The following is a 19,970-nucleotide window of genomic DNA, read 5'->3' on the forward strand; positions in this document are numbered from 1 at the left end:
TGATTCTCCTTCCTCAGCCTCTCGAGTAGCTCGGATGACAGGTGTCCACCACCACGCCTCGCTACTTTTTTATTTTTAGTAGAGACGAGCTTTCAACATGTAGGCCAGGCTGTCTCAAACTCCTGCCCTCAAATGATCCGCCCATCTCAGCCTCCCAACGTGCTGGGATTACAGGCATGAACCACTGTGCCTGGCCAGATTTTTAAAATTAATATACATTACTTAAAGTATTATAGAAGGAGGAGAGGGTCTATTGTAACAGGAAGAGAAGGGATTAGTGTGACAGGAGGAGGAGGGACTATTGTAATAGGAGGAGGGACTCCTGTAACAGGGGGAGGAGGTTGTAAGTTACATACTTTATATGATTTTAACGTGTTATCCTTTCTTTTATAAATATCTTTTAAGTGGAAACTCTGATGTATTTTGAACTCTGCTGAAATGCTGCAGTGACAAAAATAAGATTATTATTAGGAATAGCTAACATTGAATTGGCTCATTAAAAGCATAAATAATTTAATAGAACTTGTAACAAAAATATTGTACTCAGAGTAATTGATGTCATGTAAAATAAATCAAACTACTAAGCTTTATTTCTCTATTTACCAGCAGAATATCTCTGTGGGAAAAGTCAAGTCTTTTATTTATTTATTTATACTTTAATTTTTTACAGAGACAGGCTCTCTCTCTGAGTCCTGGGCTATAGTGCAGGGGTGCAATCATGGTTCATGTTTCACTGCAACACTGAATTTCTGGGCCCAAGTGATCTTTCCACTTCAGCCTCCCAAGTAGCTGGCACTACAAGGCGCATGCTACCAAATCTGGCTAATTTTTAAATTTTTCTATATAAATGGGGGTCTTGCTTTGTCGCCCAGGCTGCTCTTGAACTCTTGGCCTCAAGCAATCCTCCCTCTTCAGCATTCCAAAGTGCCGGGATTATAGGCGTGAGTCACTGCATCTGGCTCAAGTCATTTATTTATTCTAAAGTATAGAAGGGACCACTTTATATTCATTTAACAGAACAGTTTTACTTAACATAATACAGCCAAAAAGGAAACAGGTTTATCTGCAGATAGGTAAGCCCCAATTCCTGGAACCATTAAATGCCATTCAAAACTTTTAGGATTGTTGGCTCTGGCTTCAGATAAGAAGGGTAAACAAATCTCAACATGGGAATTTAGTTCGAGTGGCCATTGCAACTCATCATAACTAAGTTCTCAAAGAATATGTGCTTCCAAAGTATGTACAGAATAGAGTCTTTGTTTTGTTAAATCAATGCTTATTTCAAGCACATGCAAGTTCCTACTTGCATCATTATCAGGTCTCTTTCAAAGCTGTCAGTCTTTCCTTGGATGCTGAATTGCTCTGCAAGTTTCTCTCCTTTTAGAGAGTGATAATTCCTTATAGACAGACAGCGCTATCAACAATGAACAGATTTCCTAGGATACAGAGCACAGCATACACTGTAAATGCTATTTGAATAGTATTTATGTGAGAGTAGCTTTCACCAATTCATTCCGTTGAACTTGTGCAAATTTTTCTAACAATGAAATTCCAGGTATTAATCTCTTAGGACTCTATTTCCTCCCTTTATGAATATGCTTGCCTAGGATCTCTGGCAAGTAAGAACCAAAGTGAAATTCCCTTGTTTTGAATTAAGACATTCCTTTAGTTTCTGTGGTAGTTGTCTTATATGAATGGGTACTTTGTTCATTTTGCCTTTTTTGTGTGTGTGTGGTTAAAGTAGAGAAGATTTTGCTGATTTGTTTCTTATTTTTAAGCTGGGGAATTCTAGGGTACTTACTGCCACTTCTGTTGATCACTGTTTTCAACTGAACTCTATGTTTACATTTTATATTCTAAGTTCCTATTTAGCTATTACCCTACCTCCTCCCATTTTCACATACCTAAATCAACAGTGTAAACAATCAACTCTTTCCAGTAAAATTTCCAACCCCAATCTTGTGCTTTCTTAGAGTTAAACCATGGAAATTCCACAATCTAATCCTACTTTAATGTTTGCCCTTCTAAAGTCATGAACAATTTGTTGATAGTTGATAAAAACTACGTGCCTACGCAACTGAAAAATCGTGTATTTCTAAAACCCTGGCAATAACATTTCATTCGTTTTTTATTTTTGCTTGTGCTATTATTTCTTTGGAAAAGGCTGAATCATAAATTCAAAGTTCTATTTTTCAGTAATTTGTTTAACCAGGTATATATTGGCTTTTTAAGATTCTTGAGTTTATCAAAGATAAAATGAAGGTAAACAAATAATATTAAATGTCAGTTTTGATCTGCCTGCTTGTAAGAGAGGAAACTAGTTTTGACTAGAATGTCTAGCAGTTTTGTAATTTTTAATTAAATATTATCAATGATTTACAAGGAGAATAAAACACACTGAACTAAGTATTTCATTTGTGAGGTGATAGCAGGACTTTCTGTTTTTCAATTCCTCCAAGATTATGATTATGAAAGAAATGCTTAAAGGTTGTCAAATTTACAAATGTACTTTCTCCTTTGCCTTAATAAACAACATTATCACTGTTTCTTATTTTTCAGAGACATTTTAAACTTAAATATTTTTATATGAGTATTTACTCAATGATATTCATTAGAAGAAAGTAGGATATAATGTTCTCTCTTTCACTGGAAAATATAAAGGATTAAGAAAATTGGCGGTCATACAGATGTCAAAGGTGACACAAATAATAGCTTTTAAATTCTTGAAGTGCATGCACAGTAATTTGATGCTTTATTCATCTGTACGTGTAGTTTCCAAATGAAGAAATATATAGATTCTGCTTTGAGTGTAAAAACTTTTTTCTTGACTCCACGCTCTCAATTTCTTACCTCCTTTCTTGATAGCTTCTGTCTTATGTTTTCTTGGTTTATTATAGCAGCTCTAGCTAGGACTACTAAAAACATGTGCTTTCTATCCCTGTGTACTTATAACATGTATGATTCTAGAATCCAAACTGACTCAATGATATTGAATCAATATGCTTGAGCTGCTAGCATGTCACTACCACTGACAATTCAGTTAAACACTGTGAACTTCCTTAGAAATTTTAAAGCACCATGAACACCAAATCAATGATCTCACTAAATGATTAAATAAAATGTATCATTTAAAATGAATAAAATTAAAAGTATTCTAAACATAACAAGAAATATGACTGTTTCCAAAGACCAACAACAGAAATGCATGCACATTCTAAAACTAAGCATAAATTTTTAAAAGGTAATATACTAATTCCACAAAATATGTGACACAAAATCTCTGTAGTTCCAGAACCAGTAAATTTGAGAAACTGGCTGAAATAAACCATGTGTTTTAAAATCATCCTGGGGACTTGCTAATTCTGGCATGCTTGCTCCTCTCCAATTCCTGCCTCATTCAGGAAGCTGTGCTGGATTATTAGGTGAAATAATTTGACACATTATTCCGCATTGGTATTAGATGCACAGACAGTCGTTTTTTTTGTTTTTTGTTTTTTTGTTTTTTTTTTCTGAGACATAGTCTTGCTCTTGTCGCCCAGACTGGAGTGCAATGGCGTGATTTCAGCTCACTGCAACCTCCGCCTCCTGGGTTCAAGCGATTCTCCTGCCTCAGCCTCCTGAGTAGTTGGGATTACAGGTACCCGCCATCACACCCAGCTAACTTTTGGTATTTTTAGTAGAGATGGGATTTCACCATGTTGGCTAGGCTGATCTTGAAGTCCTGACCCCAGGTGATCCACTCACCTCGGCCTCCCAAAGTGTTGGGATTACAGGCGTGAGCCACCGCGCCCGGCCCAAAGACAGTCTTTAAGAACAGTCACAGTAAGATTTATGGAATAAAAAGCTGAAAGTAGACAAAACATACTATAACACTTCTTCATTGATGCACTTTACACTACTTTCCATTTGGTAGCTATTCATAGAGAGATATCTATGTGCTTTCTTATAGGGCCTAAAGCTGGTATCTACCCAGAGAGAGCGCTCTTTTCACAGGAGTTGGTGAAATACCAATTAGCGATTCTCGGAGAGAAAAGCCTAGCTCATAAACTATGAGGTTTCTAAGAATATTTACAAGGAGTATTCACCCAACCTTCTAATCTGATTGATCTAATTACCGGCATTACTGCCCCGTTTGTTTTTGTTTTACTTTCTTTAATTTGTGTCAAACTTCAGTCTTGCTGGAATTAGACATAAGCATGCCTAGGGCACAAAGCATGCCTTTCTGTTTGTGCTTTCAGCATCTACTTCTGGGATGAGTATTCAAAATTTAGAGCCGTGTCATCAGAATCACCAGAATTTCAGACCTAGAAGGAATACTGAGGACCAGTCTCACCAACTGCATAAGTGGGAAAATCAAGGCCTAGAGTAGTGAAGTGTCTCGTTCCGGGTTACATAACAAATTTACACAGAAACATGAGAAACCAGGACTCTAGATCACTCATTTTGTTCTAGTAGCCATGAGAATAGTGAAAGCACATACAGCTGACGTGTTTTTTTCTGCTGAATTCATATAACTCATGTGGTCTCACGTCTGGACCAGACACAATGATTCTTAGGCTCAATTAAGAAATCTCTTGGGAATAGAAATGGTTCTTTCTGTTTCATTTCAATTCATCCAGAGTCATACCAATGAAGGTAAATTTCTCTGAGGAATCCTGACAATTGCCATTTGTAGACTTTATTTACTGTTCTTTGGGTTTTTATCCTTGTGGCTAGAAAGCTGACATTCTACTCTCAAACATTCCATGGGCAGGCAAATTTAAAACTTTCCTATAAAAGCACTTTGCAAAATATTGCATGTTCATGTTGCCAGTGTAGTCTCTGAAATCTTAACTTCTCTTTGGATAAGCTGGGTTTTGTAATGATTTATTTTAGTCCTCTCCCTAAACAATTAATTTGGGTCTTCAGTGTTCACTTTAGGCATCCTGTTTGAATTAAAGTGATGTAGAAACCTCAATCTGATTAAGATGGAAATCAACCAAAGCACTCTAAATACCTGTTATTTCCCAGGGCAGACCTATAAATGGCCCCTAGGCCAGACCTAAAATAGAAAAGTGAAGGAATAGCACAGGGATTTGGGGATTGAGGGCAGCAACGATGAACCAGAGGCCCAGTTTTTAGTCCCAACTCTGTCAATTCACTTTGTGATTTCAGGAAAGTCATTTAACCTATTCAGGACTTCAGTTTCTCCATCTGCAAAACAAAGGGGCCTGTCTAATTGGTGCTGGCCAATATGGGAATCCCACTATCCATCTACAGCTCCTCTCACTCAAAATGCATCGAATGTGACTGCAGAACTAAAATTTTCATTTTACTTAACTATAATTTCTTTAAATTGAAAAGTCAATAATATCACCCTATTTAGAGGCTGGAAAACTTTTAAGTATGTTTGGAAAAAACAAATGTAACTATCTTTTCAATGGTAAATTTTATTTAAAAAAATCTAAATATGGAATAACTATTTCTAATGAAAATGTATTATATGAACTATAATATGTTGCCAGTGCAAAACACACTGTGGATTTTGAACAATATGAAAAATATAAAACATTCCATTAATAATTTTTATATTGATGTTAAAGTAAAATGACAATATTTCAGATACATGGGGCTAAATACATTTCATTATACTTAATTTCAGCTGCTCATTTTTATTTATTTACTTTTTTAGTGTGGCTACCAGACAATTAAGATTATGAATGTGGCTTCCATTGTATTTCTATCAGACAATAATGGCCTAGATAATCTGAACAGTATCTTAATATAATCACTTATTAGGAAGAGGGCCCCCTGTACTGTAGTAGAATATACAAAAGAGCTACTTAAAATAGCATTTAATGTCATATTTTATTCATTCAATTAACATTTTATGCTTATTCCTTTTAAATAAATTCTTATTACATACAAGATCGAGGTAGATAAATAGTTGAGTACAAGTGTCTATTTGGCTGATGTCTATTTTCATAGGGAGAATGCCACATCATAGGAGTGGAGCCTCAGAATCCATGCTTACAAACAGTGAACTTTCCCTGTAGCCACAGTTGATGGGATGATGGTAGACACCTGTCTTGAATGGACCAATCAGAAAATTCCTCCCTAAAATTGGTATTGATCATTAGAAACTGATAATTAGTCTCTGAGTAGGGCTGAAATTGGAATATGTAAATCTGGCAGCTCTTGGGCAGTTACATTCTACCAAGTGATTGGAACAAAGGAGAAAAAAATCTGCCCAAAAAGAATGAGGCAGAGACACAGAGGTTCAGAGATGGAGAAGGAAAAACTCATAGTTCCCAATCCTGGTTCCAGTCTTTTCATGAGGCCTGTTGCATCCATGCCCTTAGGTGACATGCTATTCTTTACTGTCCTTATAATGGGACTTTTACTATTAGTGAAAACCACAGGAGTCTAAACTAATAAGATGGGCTCCTTCAAGATTTGGAAAACTAGCATTTTTGCCAAGAGTTAAATGTTTATTCATAACTATTTTTTGAGGAGCGACTATATGCATTGGATTGTCTAAAGAATGGTGAGGAGATACACAGGAGTAAAAGATTTCAACCTTGCTCCGTAGATAGTCAAAATATAGTAAAAAGAGAACACAACAACAAAATAATAATGATGATATCTGACAATTATTATATGCACACCACAACTCATATTTTTTGTATTTTAATTATTTCTCACAACAATACTTTGAGACAATTATATAACACTTAAAATATTAAGTTCTATGTAAGCAATATATGATCATGTACCCAAGATGAATAGCTTCTGGACAAATTCCATAGAAGTCACAAGATAATAAACTATAAGACAGGGACCACGTAGCAGGTGCAATGTCAGTGTTGTTGACCACCAAGCCCCAGCATCAAGCAAAACAGCACAGAGTAGATGTGATGCCAATTTCACCTGATCAAATGATACAGGGGAGAGAAAGTGTGGTCTGAAAGAGCAGAAAATGACCTTGTGTGAAAGAGAAATCTTACACTGACCTTGGAGGAGATGACCACTAAGATGGTTTAAGCCCCAAGATTCTGCATGATTCTGTGGGTAGAATTTGGGTAAGTGGATGGGAGAAGAAAGGGCATCCTGAGAACAAGCACTGATTTTAGGAGGCCATAATGCATGTGGCTGAGGTTGGAAGTTTGTGTTGGGGAATAATGGGTATTCAGATGAGCTGGTTAGGGTAGGGCAGGATTACGAAGAGTCATGAACATCAGGTTCAGGAATTTGGCTCTCAGCCTTTAGTAAACGGAAACAATAAGCAGGTTCTTGAATACAAAAATGACCAATTAAAGCAGTAGAACAGAAGGCTTAAGAAGCTGTGATTCCCCAAAACTGCATAATACAATTCTTACACCTAAAATCTTTCAAAAAATGCACACTCATCTAAAAGAAGATAATGTTGCAGTACAGAAACTGTGTGATGAGTTATAGGCACTCACCACATCATCATAACCTTGTGAACTATACTCAGTTCAAATCTGTGCCTCAAGAAAATTATAAATGATTATATACTAGGGAACTTTTCTTCTTCTTTCCTTTCTTCACTTTCTTTCAGCAAATATTCATTAAATGCCTATGAGCATCCATGAACCACTGAAAATCTAATGCAGAGCAAAAAGAATATAGTTCCTACCTTCGTTAAGTTTACAGGTTGGTGGAAGATTATCCATTAAATCATCCCACAAATACATCCAAAACTGCTACTCTGAGGAGTGTTATGAATAGTTTCCAATAGAACAATTTGGTTTCATCAAAAATCAAAACTGAAATCTAAAAGAATCAGGTGTTACCTAGACAAAAGAACCAATCAGGATTCCAGGTACAGAGAAAGCCAGGCAAGAAGATATGATAAAGGAAGAAAAAGGATATGGAAAGGTAAGGTGCCAGATCAGTATAGTCTTTTTTTTTCTTTCAGATGGAGTCTTGCTCTGTCACCCAAGCAGGAGTGCAGTGGCCCGATCTCAGCTCACTGCAAGCTCTGCCTCCCAGGTTCATGCCGTTCTCCCGCCTCAGCCTTCTGAGTAGCTGGGACTACAGGTGCCCACCATCACTCCCGGCTAATATGGACAGGATGGTCTCAATCTCCTGACCTCATGATCCGCCTGTCTTGGCCTCCCAAAATTCTGGGATTATAGGCGTGAGTCACCTTGCCCAGCTAGATCACTATAATCTTGGAGGCCTTGTTGAAGTAGCTCCTTTTCCTGTTTCCTAAGAGCAACAAAAAGACACTCAATGAGTATAAAGAAGGAGGAACGAAATGATTGGATATATTTCTTTTTAAATCACTCTGTCTATTCAGGAAGAACCAAAACATCAAATAATAAATCCTGAGGTATCAAAGAAAATGGAAAGAGCCCAGAGGTAAGTAACAAGGCCAGGTAAAAGAAGATGAGAATAGCCAAGAAGTGAAATTGTGCATACCTGAGGAAGGGTACTGAAGAGGGAAGAAGGCTGGAAGGCTTACTGTTAGAGTAGCATCACATACTGCCAATCTCTTCCACATTTAGCTGTGCCTTTAAAAACTCTGAATGAAAAACTGACAATGATAGCAAAGATTGGTTCAGATAAGTATAATCAATAGATGCTAAATCTGTGGGAGAAACTTTGATAAGGAGAAGGATTGCTTACATGGCCTTAAAGTGTCTCTCCAAAATTGTGAATGAGTAAATATACATAAATAGTTGAACACCTTAACCAGATGATCAAAACAAACAGCACCACGAGGAGAAGATGGACTTTGTGTGCCTCTGGATGTGGTAACCTGAGAACAAATCATCACTTATGTAGTGTTGTCACTTGAATTGCATAAACGCCACAGAAGCATTAAGAAACATCAATCAAAGTTGCAAAGAGAAACACTTTTCTTAAAGGGGAGGATTGTCTCATTCAAAAATATCAGTGCCATAAAGACAAAGAAAGCCTGAGGAACTCTTTAAGGAGACTAGAGAGACAGGATGTAGTAGCTTCTCATTGCTGCTATAACAAAGTACTACAAACTTGGTGGCTTAAAGCAGCACAAATTTGTTATTTTACAGTTCTGGAGGTCAGAAGTTTAAAATAGGTCTGAATAGGCTAATATCAAGGTGTTCATTAGGGCTGTGTTTCTTTTGGATGCTCTAAAGGAAAAATCATTTTCTTTGCCTTTTCCAGCTCCCAGAGGCCACATGCATTCCTTGACTTGTGAACCCCTCTTCCATCTTTGAAGCCAGCAGTGTAATATTTTCAAATCTCCCTCTCTGGCTCTGAAACTCTTGCCTCCCTTTTATAAGTACTCATGTAAATCAGAGTGGGACCACCCAGATAATCCAAAATAACCTTTTCAGTTATAAATCCTTAATTTAATTATATCTGCAAAGTCCGTTTTACCACGTCAGGTAATATATTCCCAAAACAAGGCATCTTTGGAAGTCATTATTTACATAGTATCAAAATGAAAATTACGATCCTAAATATGATCTTATACTGAAGGAAAAGAAATGAAAAAAAAAAAAGAGGCTAAATTGAAATACAGACCTAGATTTAAGTACTATAATTATCGTAAAATTTATTGAAGTTGCAAATATACTGTGTTTAGGTAAGAAAACACCCCTTACATAGGAAATATACACTGAAGTATTTAAGAGTAAATGGCCATGTACATGTCAGTATACAACTTATTCAAGAAGTTCAGAAACATAATAAAACACACATGTATACATAGAAAGAAAGCAACTGATAAAGCAAATGAGGCAGAATGTTAAAAATAGGTGAAATTGGTAAATCTGGATTAAAGGACACAGGGGTGTTCTTTAAATATTCTTGCAACTGTTTTGTAAATTTAAAATTATTTGCAAATAAAAAACTAAAAGAAAACTGATGAATATACACTTTAAGTAAAAATTGAAGAAGGAATAAGACATAGCATTCGGTAGCAAAATAGGTGACACAGTTAATAAAAATGTCTGTTTCAAAATAACTAAAAGAGTGGAATTGGAATGTTCCTAACACAACGAAATTATAAAGTTGAGCTGACGAATATTCCAGTTACTCTGATTTGATCATTACACACTCTATGCTTGTATCAAAATATCATGTGCACCACATAAATATATACAATTCTGAAGTTTGTAAGTAATAGACTGAGAAAGTAATGTTTTTATGATAACATTACTAGTAAATGTAAAAGACCAGAAATATCTATGTATTCTTGAAGGTTAGGAAATTAAAGGAAATTTTAACAGTCCAGCAATATAACAGTTTCAAAGAGTTTAAAATAGCATTGGTGATTACCGTTAGATTTAAACACTAAGTGGCTGATCACACCCTGCTATTTGTGAGAGAGAATCTGCTAGGTAATTTTCTAAGAAGGACCTTGGAAAAGTGAACTCCCTTTTCCAGGAGAATTTAGCTGATTTTTTTTTTAAACAAAAGCAAAATAAAAATAAAAAATAAAAGTATATTCTATTCTAGAGCTTTCTTCTGCCCAGTGCCCACTGGCAGAATTTTATTGCTTTGGCCCAAGAGAATCTTTTTGGCACCCATTCCCACTCCACCCTCTATTGTTTAAAGACAAAAGATAAGGCAGCTGGGACTCTGACCACTTGCAAATAATCAGAGGCCTCCCCACTGGGAAACTCCTCTGGTCTTGGCAGAAATGAACATTTCAAAATGAAGGTAAAACAAAGGGTGAGACCCGTGGTTCTGCCCAATGCGCTAAGCATGGCCTTGTTTTTCTTGCCCACAGTGGTGGCCAAGAAGAACAGTGTTTCTCCAGTTGTGCCAGGACGGCATGCCAGAATCAAATAATAGCAGACTTTTCTCAATTACAGAAACAAGCACAAAATATGTGGCAGTGAATCAGCTTTATTTTCACAAGTTTGGCTCTTGCTATCACTAGCCAACATTGAAATCTATGATTTAGCACATTCTATGATTATACCAGCACAAAATATTCTATTTAGTTGTTTTCAGTTTAACATTTGTTTTTCAAAGAGCAGCAGGTTATCTTTGAGTGCTTGGCAATCACAATCCTAAATGCTGCTGCAGTCAGGAAGGATCTGGGGTGGGTCTTTATTACCAGAGGCTTCCCTTCAAACACTTTCCCTAAGTATTGTAATTATTTAGATTCTCACTTTCTGTAACCCAGGGTTAACCTAGGGATTTCTTTTTAAGACTCTTGTCACTTTCTAATTGTATAACCTTGGGCAAAATACTTTTGAGCGGTAAAGCTCAATATATCATTTGTAAAATAGGAATCATATCTTCCTCAGAGTTTTTCTAATCAGCCAAGAAAATTAATATGTGAAATCATTTTGCAAATGGAAAAGATTTATAAAAATGCCACATAATACCCCCTTCCTGCCTTACCAATTACTAAACTTTTTGAACATAAGATCATTGCCTAATTGATGTGTGTTTGTTTCTTAAAGTGTCTGGTAAAGTGCTGGCTCCTGGTTAGTTTTTCCTAACTAAATATTGCCAACTAAGTAATCAAATAATAAAATTAATTAACTTCCAGGCTGCTAATATTTTTCCATTTCTATTTCCAGAGAACTCCCCCTAACTCAACAGGATAGACATTGACCTAGGCTTGAGGATAAATGGTTCAACATGAAGATACATGTTCTAAGGAGTTCTAAAAAAACTTTAGGTAGTTCATGCTAAAATGCTTACGAATAAAAAGAAATGTAGCTTTGACATTCTCTTGAAATGACAGCCTTGTAGTCTTTGAAATGCATTTTAATCACAGGCACATAATGATATGCTTAAATTGGTAACAACTTTGATGGACTGATCCACAAAAATCCACAAAAATTGGTTAAAACTTAAAACAAGTTGCACAAAGTAGATGCATATAATAAATTTTGGTAGATTATGGAAAGATGAGAGCTATAGAGAAGAGAGTAACTCAAATGGTTTTAAATTTACTCAACAAACACAGTACAGTAGTTGAAATGAGTCAACATAAAACGACTTGTCAAAGCATGTTGAAAGATATAAGCAAACTTCAAAGTATAGAAGATTAACATAAAATTATTAAGTATTCAAAAAGTTCCATGTCTTATGTATGGGTGCATACACTGCAGTAAACATATAAGAGAATGCTTCTCCTGCTCTACATAACATCAGGGAATGCTGTCCACATTACAAGCCCTGAAAGCACACACTGGAATGAAAAAGTCCAGCTCAGAATAAGTGTTACCACTGAGAGACAAAGTGGGGATTAATGAAGATAGAGAAGGAGCATACATAGGGCATTAGTTACATTTGAAATGTTTCATTATTAAAAAATATATTTGAAGCAAATATTGCACAATGGTAAGGTTTGATAAGCTCTGTGATGGGTATACAGATATTACATTATTCTCTATGCTTGAAATATTTCTCAATGTATGAATTCTGATACTGTGTAACAAGAAAAGTCATTAAAATATCCTGGTTTCAGCAATAGAGTAGTATTTATAACAGTAAACACATACACTTGTTGTAAGGTTCTAAGAATCTATTGCACTGCTAGTAAATTCAGAGATAAAATATTTCACGTTTTCAAATTAAACAAGTGAGATAGGTCAGCTATGAAAAAGAATTTACATAAACTTACACTCAAGTCCTTTTTGGGGGGATGCTTAAGGAAAATGAGAAAATCTGTGGCTAGGCCTATAGAAGATAATTATATTTACTTTGGAAGTACAGATGGCCCTCTGTATCCATGGATTCAACCAACTGAAGATGGAAAATATTCAAACAATAAGAAAACATAAAACAAATTTTAAAAGCAGAGTATAACAATTATTTATGCAATATATGCATTATATTAGGTATTAGAATTAATTTAGAACTCATTTAAAGCACATGGGAGTTCCAGTGTGCCTTCCATGGGGAAAAATAAAAATTTGAAAATAAAGTATACAGAAGAATGTGCATAGGTTATATGCAAATACTATGCCATTTCATAGAAAGGACCTGAGCAACCTAGGATTTTGGTATCCTGACGGCAGAGTGAGTGGGGAGGATGGAGGGTTGGAAGGTGTCCTGGAACCAATCCCCTAAGGATAGTGAAGAACACCTATACAGGTTTAGGACATATGTGCTGAAATGATCACTGATAAAGTTTAACAGTTGCTTAAGTGGGGCGGGGGAGGGGGGGGACCCCCTGCAAGTCAAATTCCAAAGATAAATTCTTCAAATCCTGACAATAAGCAAGCTCCTACATAGCATACATAGCAGCTAGTGTACTATCTCAATATGAATTATCCCATTTCTTCTTTATTCATCCCAGATGAAAAATTTAGCCAACAACTGACTGAGCCTATTGGGTATTAAGATAACATATGTTCAAAAGTAGTTTTGCATAATTCTTCTATGAGCTACTAAATTGAAACTCAGAAATGTAGTTTACATACCAAAACATCCATCCCGGGGACATATTTGAGGGTTATCATATAGTCTTTCGGAAGATTTGCCACCTACAGAGACAAAGAAAAAATAAAAAAGAATTCCATAAGAAAATTCTTATACATCAATTAATCATATTTGTAGTGCTTTGGAGAAAAGCATACAAAACTGCTGTGCTTTTTAAAGTTACCAATGAATTTCAATATTTACATGTATATTGATTTTTAATCCTTGATTTCCCTCTGTAATGAAAGGCACCCTTCAAAATAAAAAAGTGATAATGCTAATTTTTTGGACTCCAAATTCAGTTATGGCTGGCTAGGTATAACCTACTGAGTTTTGGAAACATGATCTGAATTTCAGCTTCCACCTGTGATCTCGGAATTCCCCTCCAGGACTATTTTCCTACTTGTTCCTCCACAGAATTAATCATAAAATATATGCTTTTTATGTCAGTGGTTCTCAAAATGTGGACTGCAAAGTGACATGACAGCAATAGGGAACCCGTCAGAAATGCAAATTCTCAGGCCATGCCAGACCTACAGAATCTTACCTAACAAGTCCTCCAGGTGATTCCAATGTGCGCCCAAATTTGAGAACTACTATTTTATGTTGAACCTAAAAAATGACCACTGAAACTTCAAAAGAACAATGCTACTTACAAGATGCAAATGCTTTACAACAAATAATTTAGAAAGACTCAGTTTGTGATGTAACTTAATTCTCTTGTCTTGGGCTGAACATTTGAGAAGTCTCAAATATTTGCCTAGGTTCTTTTGAAGGCTTTAAATAATGTCTGACTTATTTACATCAGTCATTCTGGCATAAGGGAATAAGCAGTAGATTTGGGACAAGGGAACCTGGGACAAGTCTAAACTCTGTACGTTGGTTCCTCTCATTTATAAAATAAAGATCAAGATACCTATGTCAAATGGTCATTTAGAATTAAGATAGATGAATGTGCCAAACACATTATAAATACTCAATCCATGTTCTTTACTGAGAATTATATTGGCAACTGACTTTGGAGGCATATAACCCTAGTAAGTTACAGAGTTCTAGGTTGTCTTCTTCCTACACATTGTACTAACTTTGCTGTCCCCACCCTTCTCTTATATCACCATTAAAATTCCCAGATAAATAATTTAGCCAACAACTGACTGAGCCCATTGGGTATTAAGATAACATGTTCAAAAGTAGTTTTGCACCATTACGTCTTCAAGGGTCTGTCTTGCTTTGCAGACTTACTCTTTCCTTCATCTTGTCTCTAAAAACTTTATCTTCCTTACAGAAAGCTAAGATCATGTTCACGTTTGCTAGACTAGGTCATCTCACACAAGTTTACCGTAACATTTTCTGTATTATTCTGCTTGATCTTGTCAATAACTTCTAGAATCTGAGAACAATTTATTGATAAATGAATTCAGGCATGGGCATAAGTAGTCAGATGGGAGTTAAGGCAGTAACTGATCTCATGGTGCTTACTACCATCCTACTTCCAGTAATGCAACCCTACACTCATTTCAGCTCTGAACTGAGGCACTTGGTATGGTTCCTCTTCCCTAAGTTCACATAATCATAAAATAGTAACAGTGTCTAACACTTGTCAAATATTTACTATGTGCCAGGTACTGTGCTCACTATGGGCTTAGGCTACATTATTACAATTTATCCTCAGATCCCTCTGACATATTATCTCTATTTAACAGATGAAGAAACTGAGGCTGGAAGAGGTCAAGTGCCTTGACTAAAGTCACACAGCCATCACCTGTTAAGTCTAGACTAGAACCCAGGTCCCCCGAGAGCAGAGCCTTCCTTGTCTCAGCTCCACTACATATGTTCACACTCTACACCCTCTAGGCACTTGTTCTGAGTATTTTCCACTTGTGAATCTTCATCATCAACCCTCTTCATGCCACCCTAAATAAAATATTAGAATCAATGCTGCTTTTTTTATTCTTTTTTGGGGACAAGGTCTCACTTTGTCACCTAGGCTGGAGTGCAGTAGCACGATCTTGGCTCACTGCAACCTCCACCTCCTGGGCTTAAGGAATCCTCCCATGTGTCAGCCTCTGGGATTACAGGCACGCACCACTACACCTGGCTGATTTTTGTATTTTTAGCAGAAAAGGGGTTTTGCCATGTTGGCCAGTCTGGTCTCAAACTCCTGGCCTCAAGTGATCTGCCTGTCTGGGCCTCCCAAAATGCTGGCATTACAGGCATAAGCCACCGTGTCCATTCCATTGCTTCTAATTGAAAACACATCTGAGCTGCCAGACACGACGGCATTTTTGTTTTTTTTTTTTCATTTATTCTTGGAGTTAACTCCCTCATTCTTTACACTTAACTTTCTTCCTCTCAAACTTTCCACCAGGCTTCCATAATTTCTTTTCTCTTCTTAATCTTCATCCTCATCTTTGAAAAGCAAATGGGTCTAGTCATTTATGTAAACCCTAGTGACAAGGACAAAGCAGACCTGTTGCAAGTGTGAAAGCAACAACTGAGCAGCAATATTCTATCTTATCTTGAATAAACCAGGTAAATTAAAGGCATTCCACACAGTAAAGTGCAGCAAGAAGTGGCAGGTATTCTGAACACAAGCTGCTTGAAAATCCAGCCCTTTCTTAAGCATAATTTATATTATTTTAAAATACAAAAATACAATCAACTAGATTAGTATTTAGAAAGTGTGGGATCTGAGTATATGTCTAAAAACCAAAGAAAATGTAAAAAGTATGCTGACCAATTCCATTTCATGAATAATTTATATACAAATATTGGTTCAAATAAGGCTTATAGGAAGTTCCCTGACAAAAACACTGGAATCTATACTCTACCACTGGCAGTGGGACAGTGTATCATAATAAAGTAATTTTTTTGTTAAGCTGATTCGCTGATATTCAGTTTCTGGTGAGATTGAAAATTAATACTGTTTTTGAAACATGCTTTATAATTTAAAATAAGTTTTCATATACAATCTCTACCACAACCCCATGAGAGATCATATTAAGCTTATTTTACAAATGAGGTCATAGAAACTCAGGTTAACTGGTATCCCCAAGGTCATAGGCATTAGGAGTAACTGGTGCAGGTAGGATGCAAACCCTGGCTTTCTGTGCTGGGGCACAGCACACCTACCTATAGCGCTGTATCCCCATTATTACTTTCTTGGTTTTCATTGGTTTCTTTCTAATTGCATTTGGAAGAGAACTTAGAAAGTCAAGTTGTAGATATTTGTGGTCACTTAATAAATTATTGTATTAATATTACTTTCTAAGCATTTATACAGGTTGAGCATCTCTAATCTGAAATCTAAAATAAAGCTGCATACATACAAGCCATGTGATCTTTAACAAAGTCAACAAACATACATAATGGGGAAAGGACTCCCTATTCAATAAATGATGCCGGGATAACTGGCTAGCTAGATGTAGAAGACTGGAACTAGACCCCTACTATTCACCACATACAAAAATTAGCTCAAAAGGAATTAAAGATGTAAATGTAAAGCCCCACACTGTAAAAATCCTGGAAGAAAACTTAGTAAACACCATTCTGGAACTGGCCTTGGGGAATAATTTATGACTAAGTCCTCAAAAGCAATTCCAACAGAAACAAAAAATGACAATTGGGAGCTAATTAAACTAAAGAGCTTGTACACAGCAAAAGAAACTATTAATAGAGTAAACAGACAATCTACAGAATGGGGGAAAATATTTGTAAACTATGCATCCAACAAAGATCTAATATCCAGAACCTATAAGGAACTTAAACAATTCAACAATCAAAAAATAACCCCATAAACAAAAAGTACGCAAAAGACATAGATATTTCTCAAAAGAAGATATGCAAGGGGCCAAGAAACACATGAAAAATTGCTCAACATCACTAATCAATAGAGAAATGCAAATGAAAACCACAATGAGATACCATCTCATATGGGTTAGAATGGCTGTCATGTTGGTGGGAGTGTAGATTAGTTCAACCATTGTGGAAGACAGTGTGGTGATTCCTTAAGGATCTAGAACTAGAAATTCCATTTGACCCCGCAATCCCATTACTGGGTATATATCTAAAGGATTATAAATCATGCCATTATAAAGACACATGTACATGTATGTTTATTGTAGAACTATTCAAAATAGCAAAGACTTGGAACCAACCCAAATGTCCATCAGTGATAGACTGGATAAAGAAAATGTGGCACATATACAGCATGGAATAATATGTAGCCATAAAAAAGGATGAGTTCATGTCCTTTGCAAGGACATGGTTGAAGCTGGAAACAATCATTCTCAGCAAACTATCACAAAAGCAGAAAACCAAACACCACATGTTCTCACCAATAAGTGGGAGTTGAACAATGAGAACACATGGACACAGGGAGGGAAATATCACATATCAGGGCCTGTTGGGTATTGAGGGACTAGGGGAAGGATAGTACTAGGAGAAATACCTAATGTAGTTGATGGGTTGATGGCTGCAGCAAACCACCATGGCACATGTATACCTATGTAACAAACTGCACGTTCTGCACATGTACTCCCGAACTTAAGATATAATTTTAAAAAATGCCAAAAAACGACAGATGCTGGTAAAGCTGCAGAGAAAACGGAATGCATATACACTGTTCAGACACTTCGGAAAGAAGCTGGGGGATTTCTCAAAGAACTCAGAACTACCATTCAACCCAGCAATCCCATTGCTAGGTATATATCCAAAAGAAGTCCTTCTACCAAATAAACTCATGCATTTGTACATACATCACAGTACTATTCACAATAGAATGTCATGGAATCAACCTATGTGCCTATCATGAACTGAATAAAGACAAAATGATACATATACACCATGGAATACTATGCAGCCACAGAAAAAGAATAAAATCATGTCCTTCGCAGGAATATGGATGCAGCTGGAGGTCATCATTGTTAGTGAATTAACACACGAATGGAAAACCAAATATTGCATGCTCTTACTTAGAAGTGGGAACTAAACACTGCATACTCATGGAAATAAAGATAGCAACAATAGATACCAGGGACAACTAGACAGGAAGAAGGAAGACAGGGTTAAAAAAACTACCTATTAGGTACCATGTTCACTACCCAGGTGATGAGATCAATCATACCCCAAACCTCCACATCACACAATATACCCAAGTAATAAACCTTCAAATGTAGCCCCTGCATCAAAAATAGTAGTTGAAAGTATATTAAAAAGAAAAAAACCACAAATATTCTAAAATCTGAAAAAAAATATGAAATCTGAAACACTTTTGGTCCCAAGCATTTTGGGGAGGAAATATTCAACATCGTAGTATACTGATTCACCTCCAGAAAGCACAGATAACCATGCAATAAATTCTGCTTCTCTGATATATATCACAGAGCGAGCCTATGGCCTGGAACTTGGAAAATATTCCTTAGAGGCAGTGAATTTAATGTATGGATTAATAGCACAGGTTCTGGAGACAGACCACTCAGGTTGGATCCTGGTGCTGCAACCTACTAACTCAAAAGTCTTAGGCAAGTCACTTCATCTACTTTAACCTAATTTTTCACATGTGTCATATGGGAATCATGTAGAATCTAGCTGACAGATTTATAAGGATTAAATAACTCATGTAAAATACTAAGTGCTTAGTTAGGCATGGTATGTGAATGAGTATGAATTTCTATTAATACTAAATGCAAGGGAGTAGGACATTCTAGATAGAGGAAGGGTCCTGTGCAAAGGCAAAAACATGGGAAAGCTCATAATGTGTTAGCGAGACCAGATAAGAGAGAAGAAATACTCCAGGGAAACTGCATTTGATAGAGACCCTCCAAATGTTGAGCTAAGGAGGTCAAAAGGGAGGTAGTAAAGTACAGTAGGAACAGTTCTACCACCAGAACTCTACAGCAAATCGCTTCTGCTTAGACATATAGCATCATCTCTGTGGAAGTTCTACTCCCTGTCTGTAAAATAAAGAGGGCAAACTAGGTAATTTCTATAAATTCAATCTAGTTTGACTTCCTTATGTAAGTGGTGATGCAACACTGAACATGTTTCAGCAAAGGAATATGGTAGTAAAATAGAAAGATTAGTACGGTAAGACAGTTTGGAGCAAAGAGAAAACAGAGACAGACAAAAGATTAGAAGACCACTAGGAATCTGAATGTACATTAAATATTTACATGTAAACTAGAAACTAGAAAAGCAGGAGCCAGGTCTAGAGTCCAGGGAAGTATTCCCTGTTGGTAGGGTTAAATGGGTAAGTAACCAAGGCTACATATTTTTAAAAACAAATCTGTTCTACTAAGAGAAATTCATGGAAAAGAAAAAAAAAAAAATCAATTGACGGAAAATTTTACCAAAGGCTAACTCATTGTAATGAGTTTTGGTTTGGAGTGCAAGGATGTCAATACTATGCCAGATTGTAAAATAAGAAACTGCAAAAACAAGTCACTGGATGATGAGCTAACTGTGCTGGTGGGCCCCATTTACTGTCTTCTTTGGATGTCCTAAGGATTGACCATGTCCAGTGACATTGGAAAAATATCCACGAGAGAACAGCATTCGGAAATGCTGGAGACTCAGCCAAGAAA

At 36.3% G+C, this 19,970-nt stretch overlaps 1 protein-coding gene across 2 annotated transcripts in view; it reads right to left on the reverse strand.

Annotated features, from left to right (window-relative positions):
* The window catches only part of KITLG (KIT ligand), an 87,792-nt gene that overhangs the window by 24,651 nt on the left and 43,171 nt on the right, over positions 1–19,970 (reverse strand). For both annotated transcript variants that reach the window (XM_023205352.1, XM_023205300.2), the window contains exon 3: positions 13,389–13,451. In XM_023205352.1, coding sequence (XP_023061120.1) covers positions 13,389–13,451 — 63 coding nt within the window. The remainder of the gene's footprint in view (positions 1–13,388; positions 13,452–19,970) is intronic.

Source organism: Piliocolobus tephrosceles, chromosome 10 (genome assembly GCF_002776525.5).
Source record: "Piliocolobus tephrosceles isolate RC106 chromosome 10, ASM277652v3, whole genome shotgun sequence".
In the NCBI taxonomy this organism is placed as follows: domain Eukaryota; kingdom Metazoa; phylum Chordata; class Mammalia; order Primates; family Cercopithecidae; genus Piliocolobus; species Piliocolobus tephrosceles.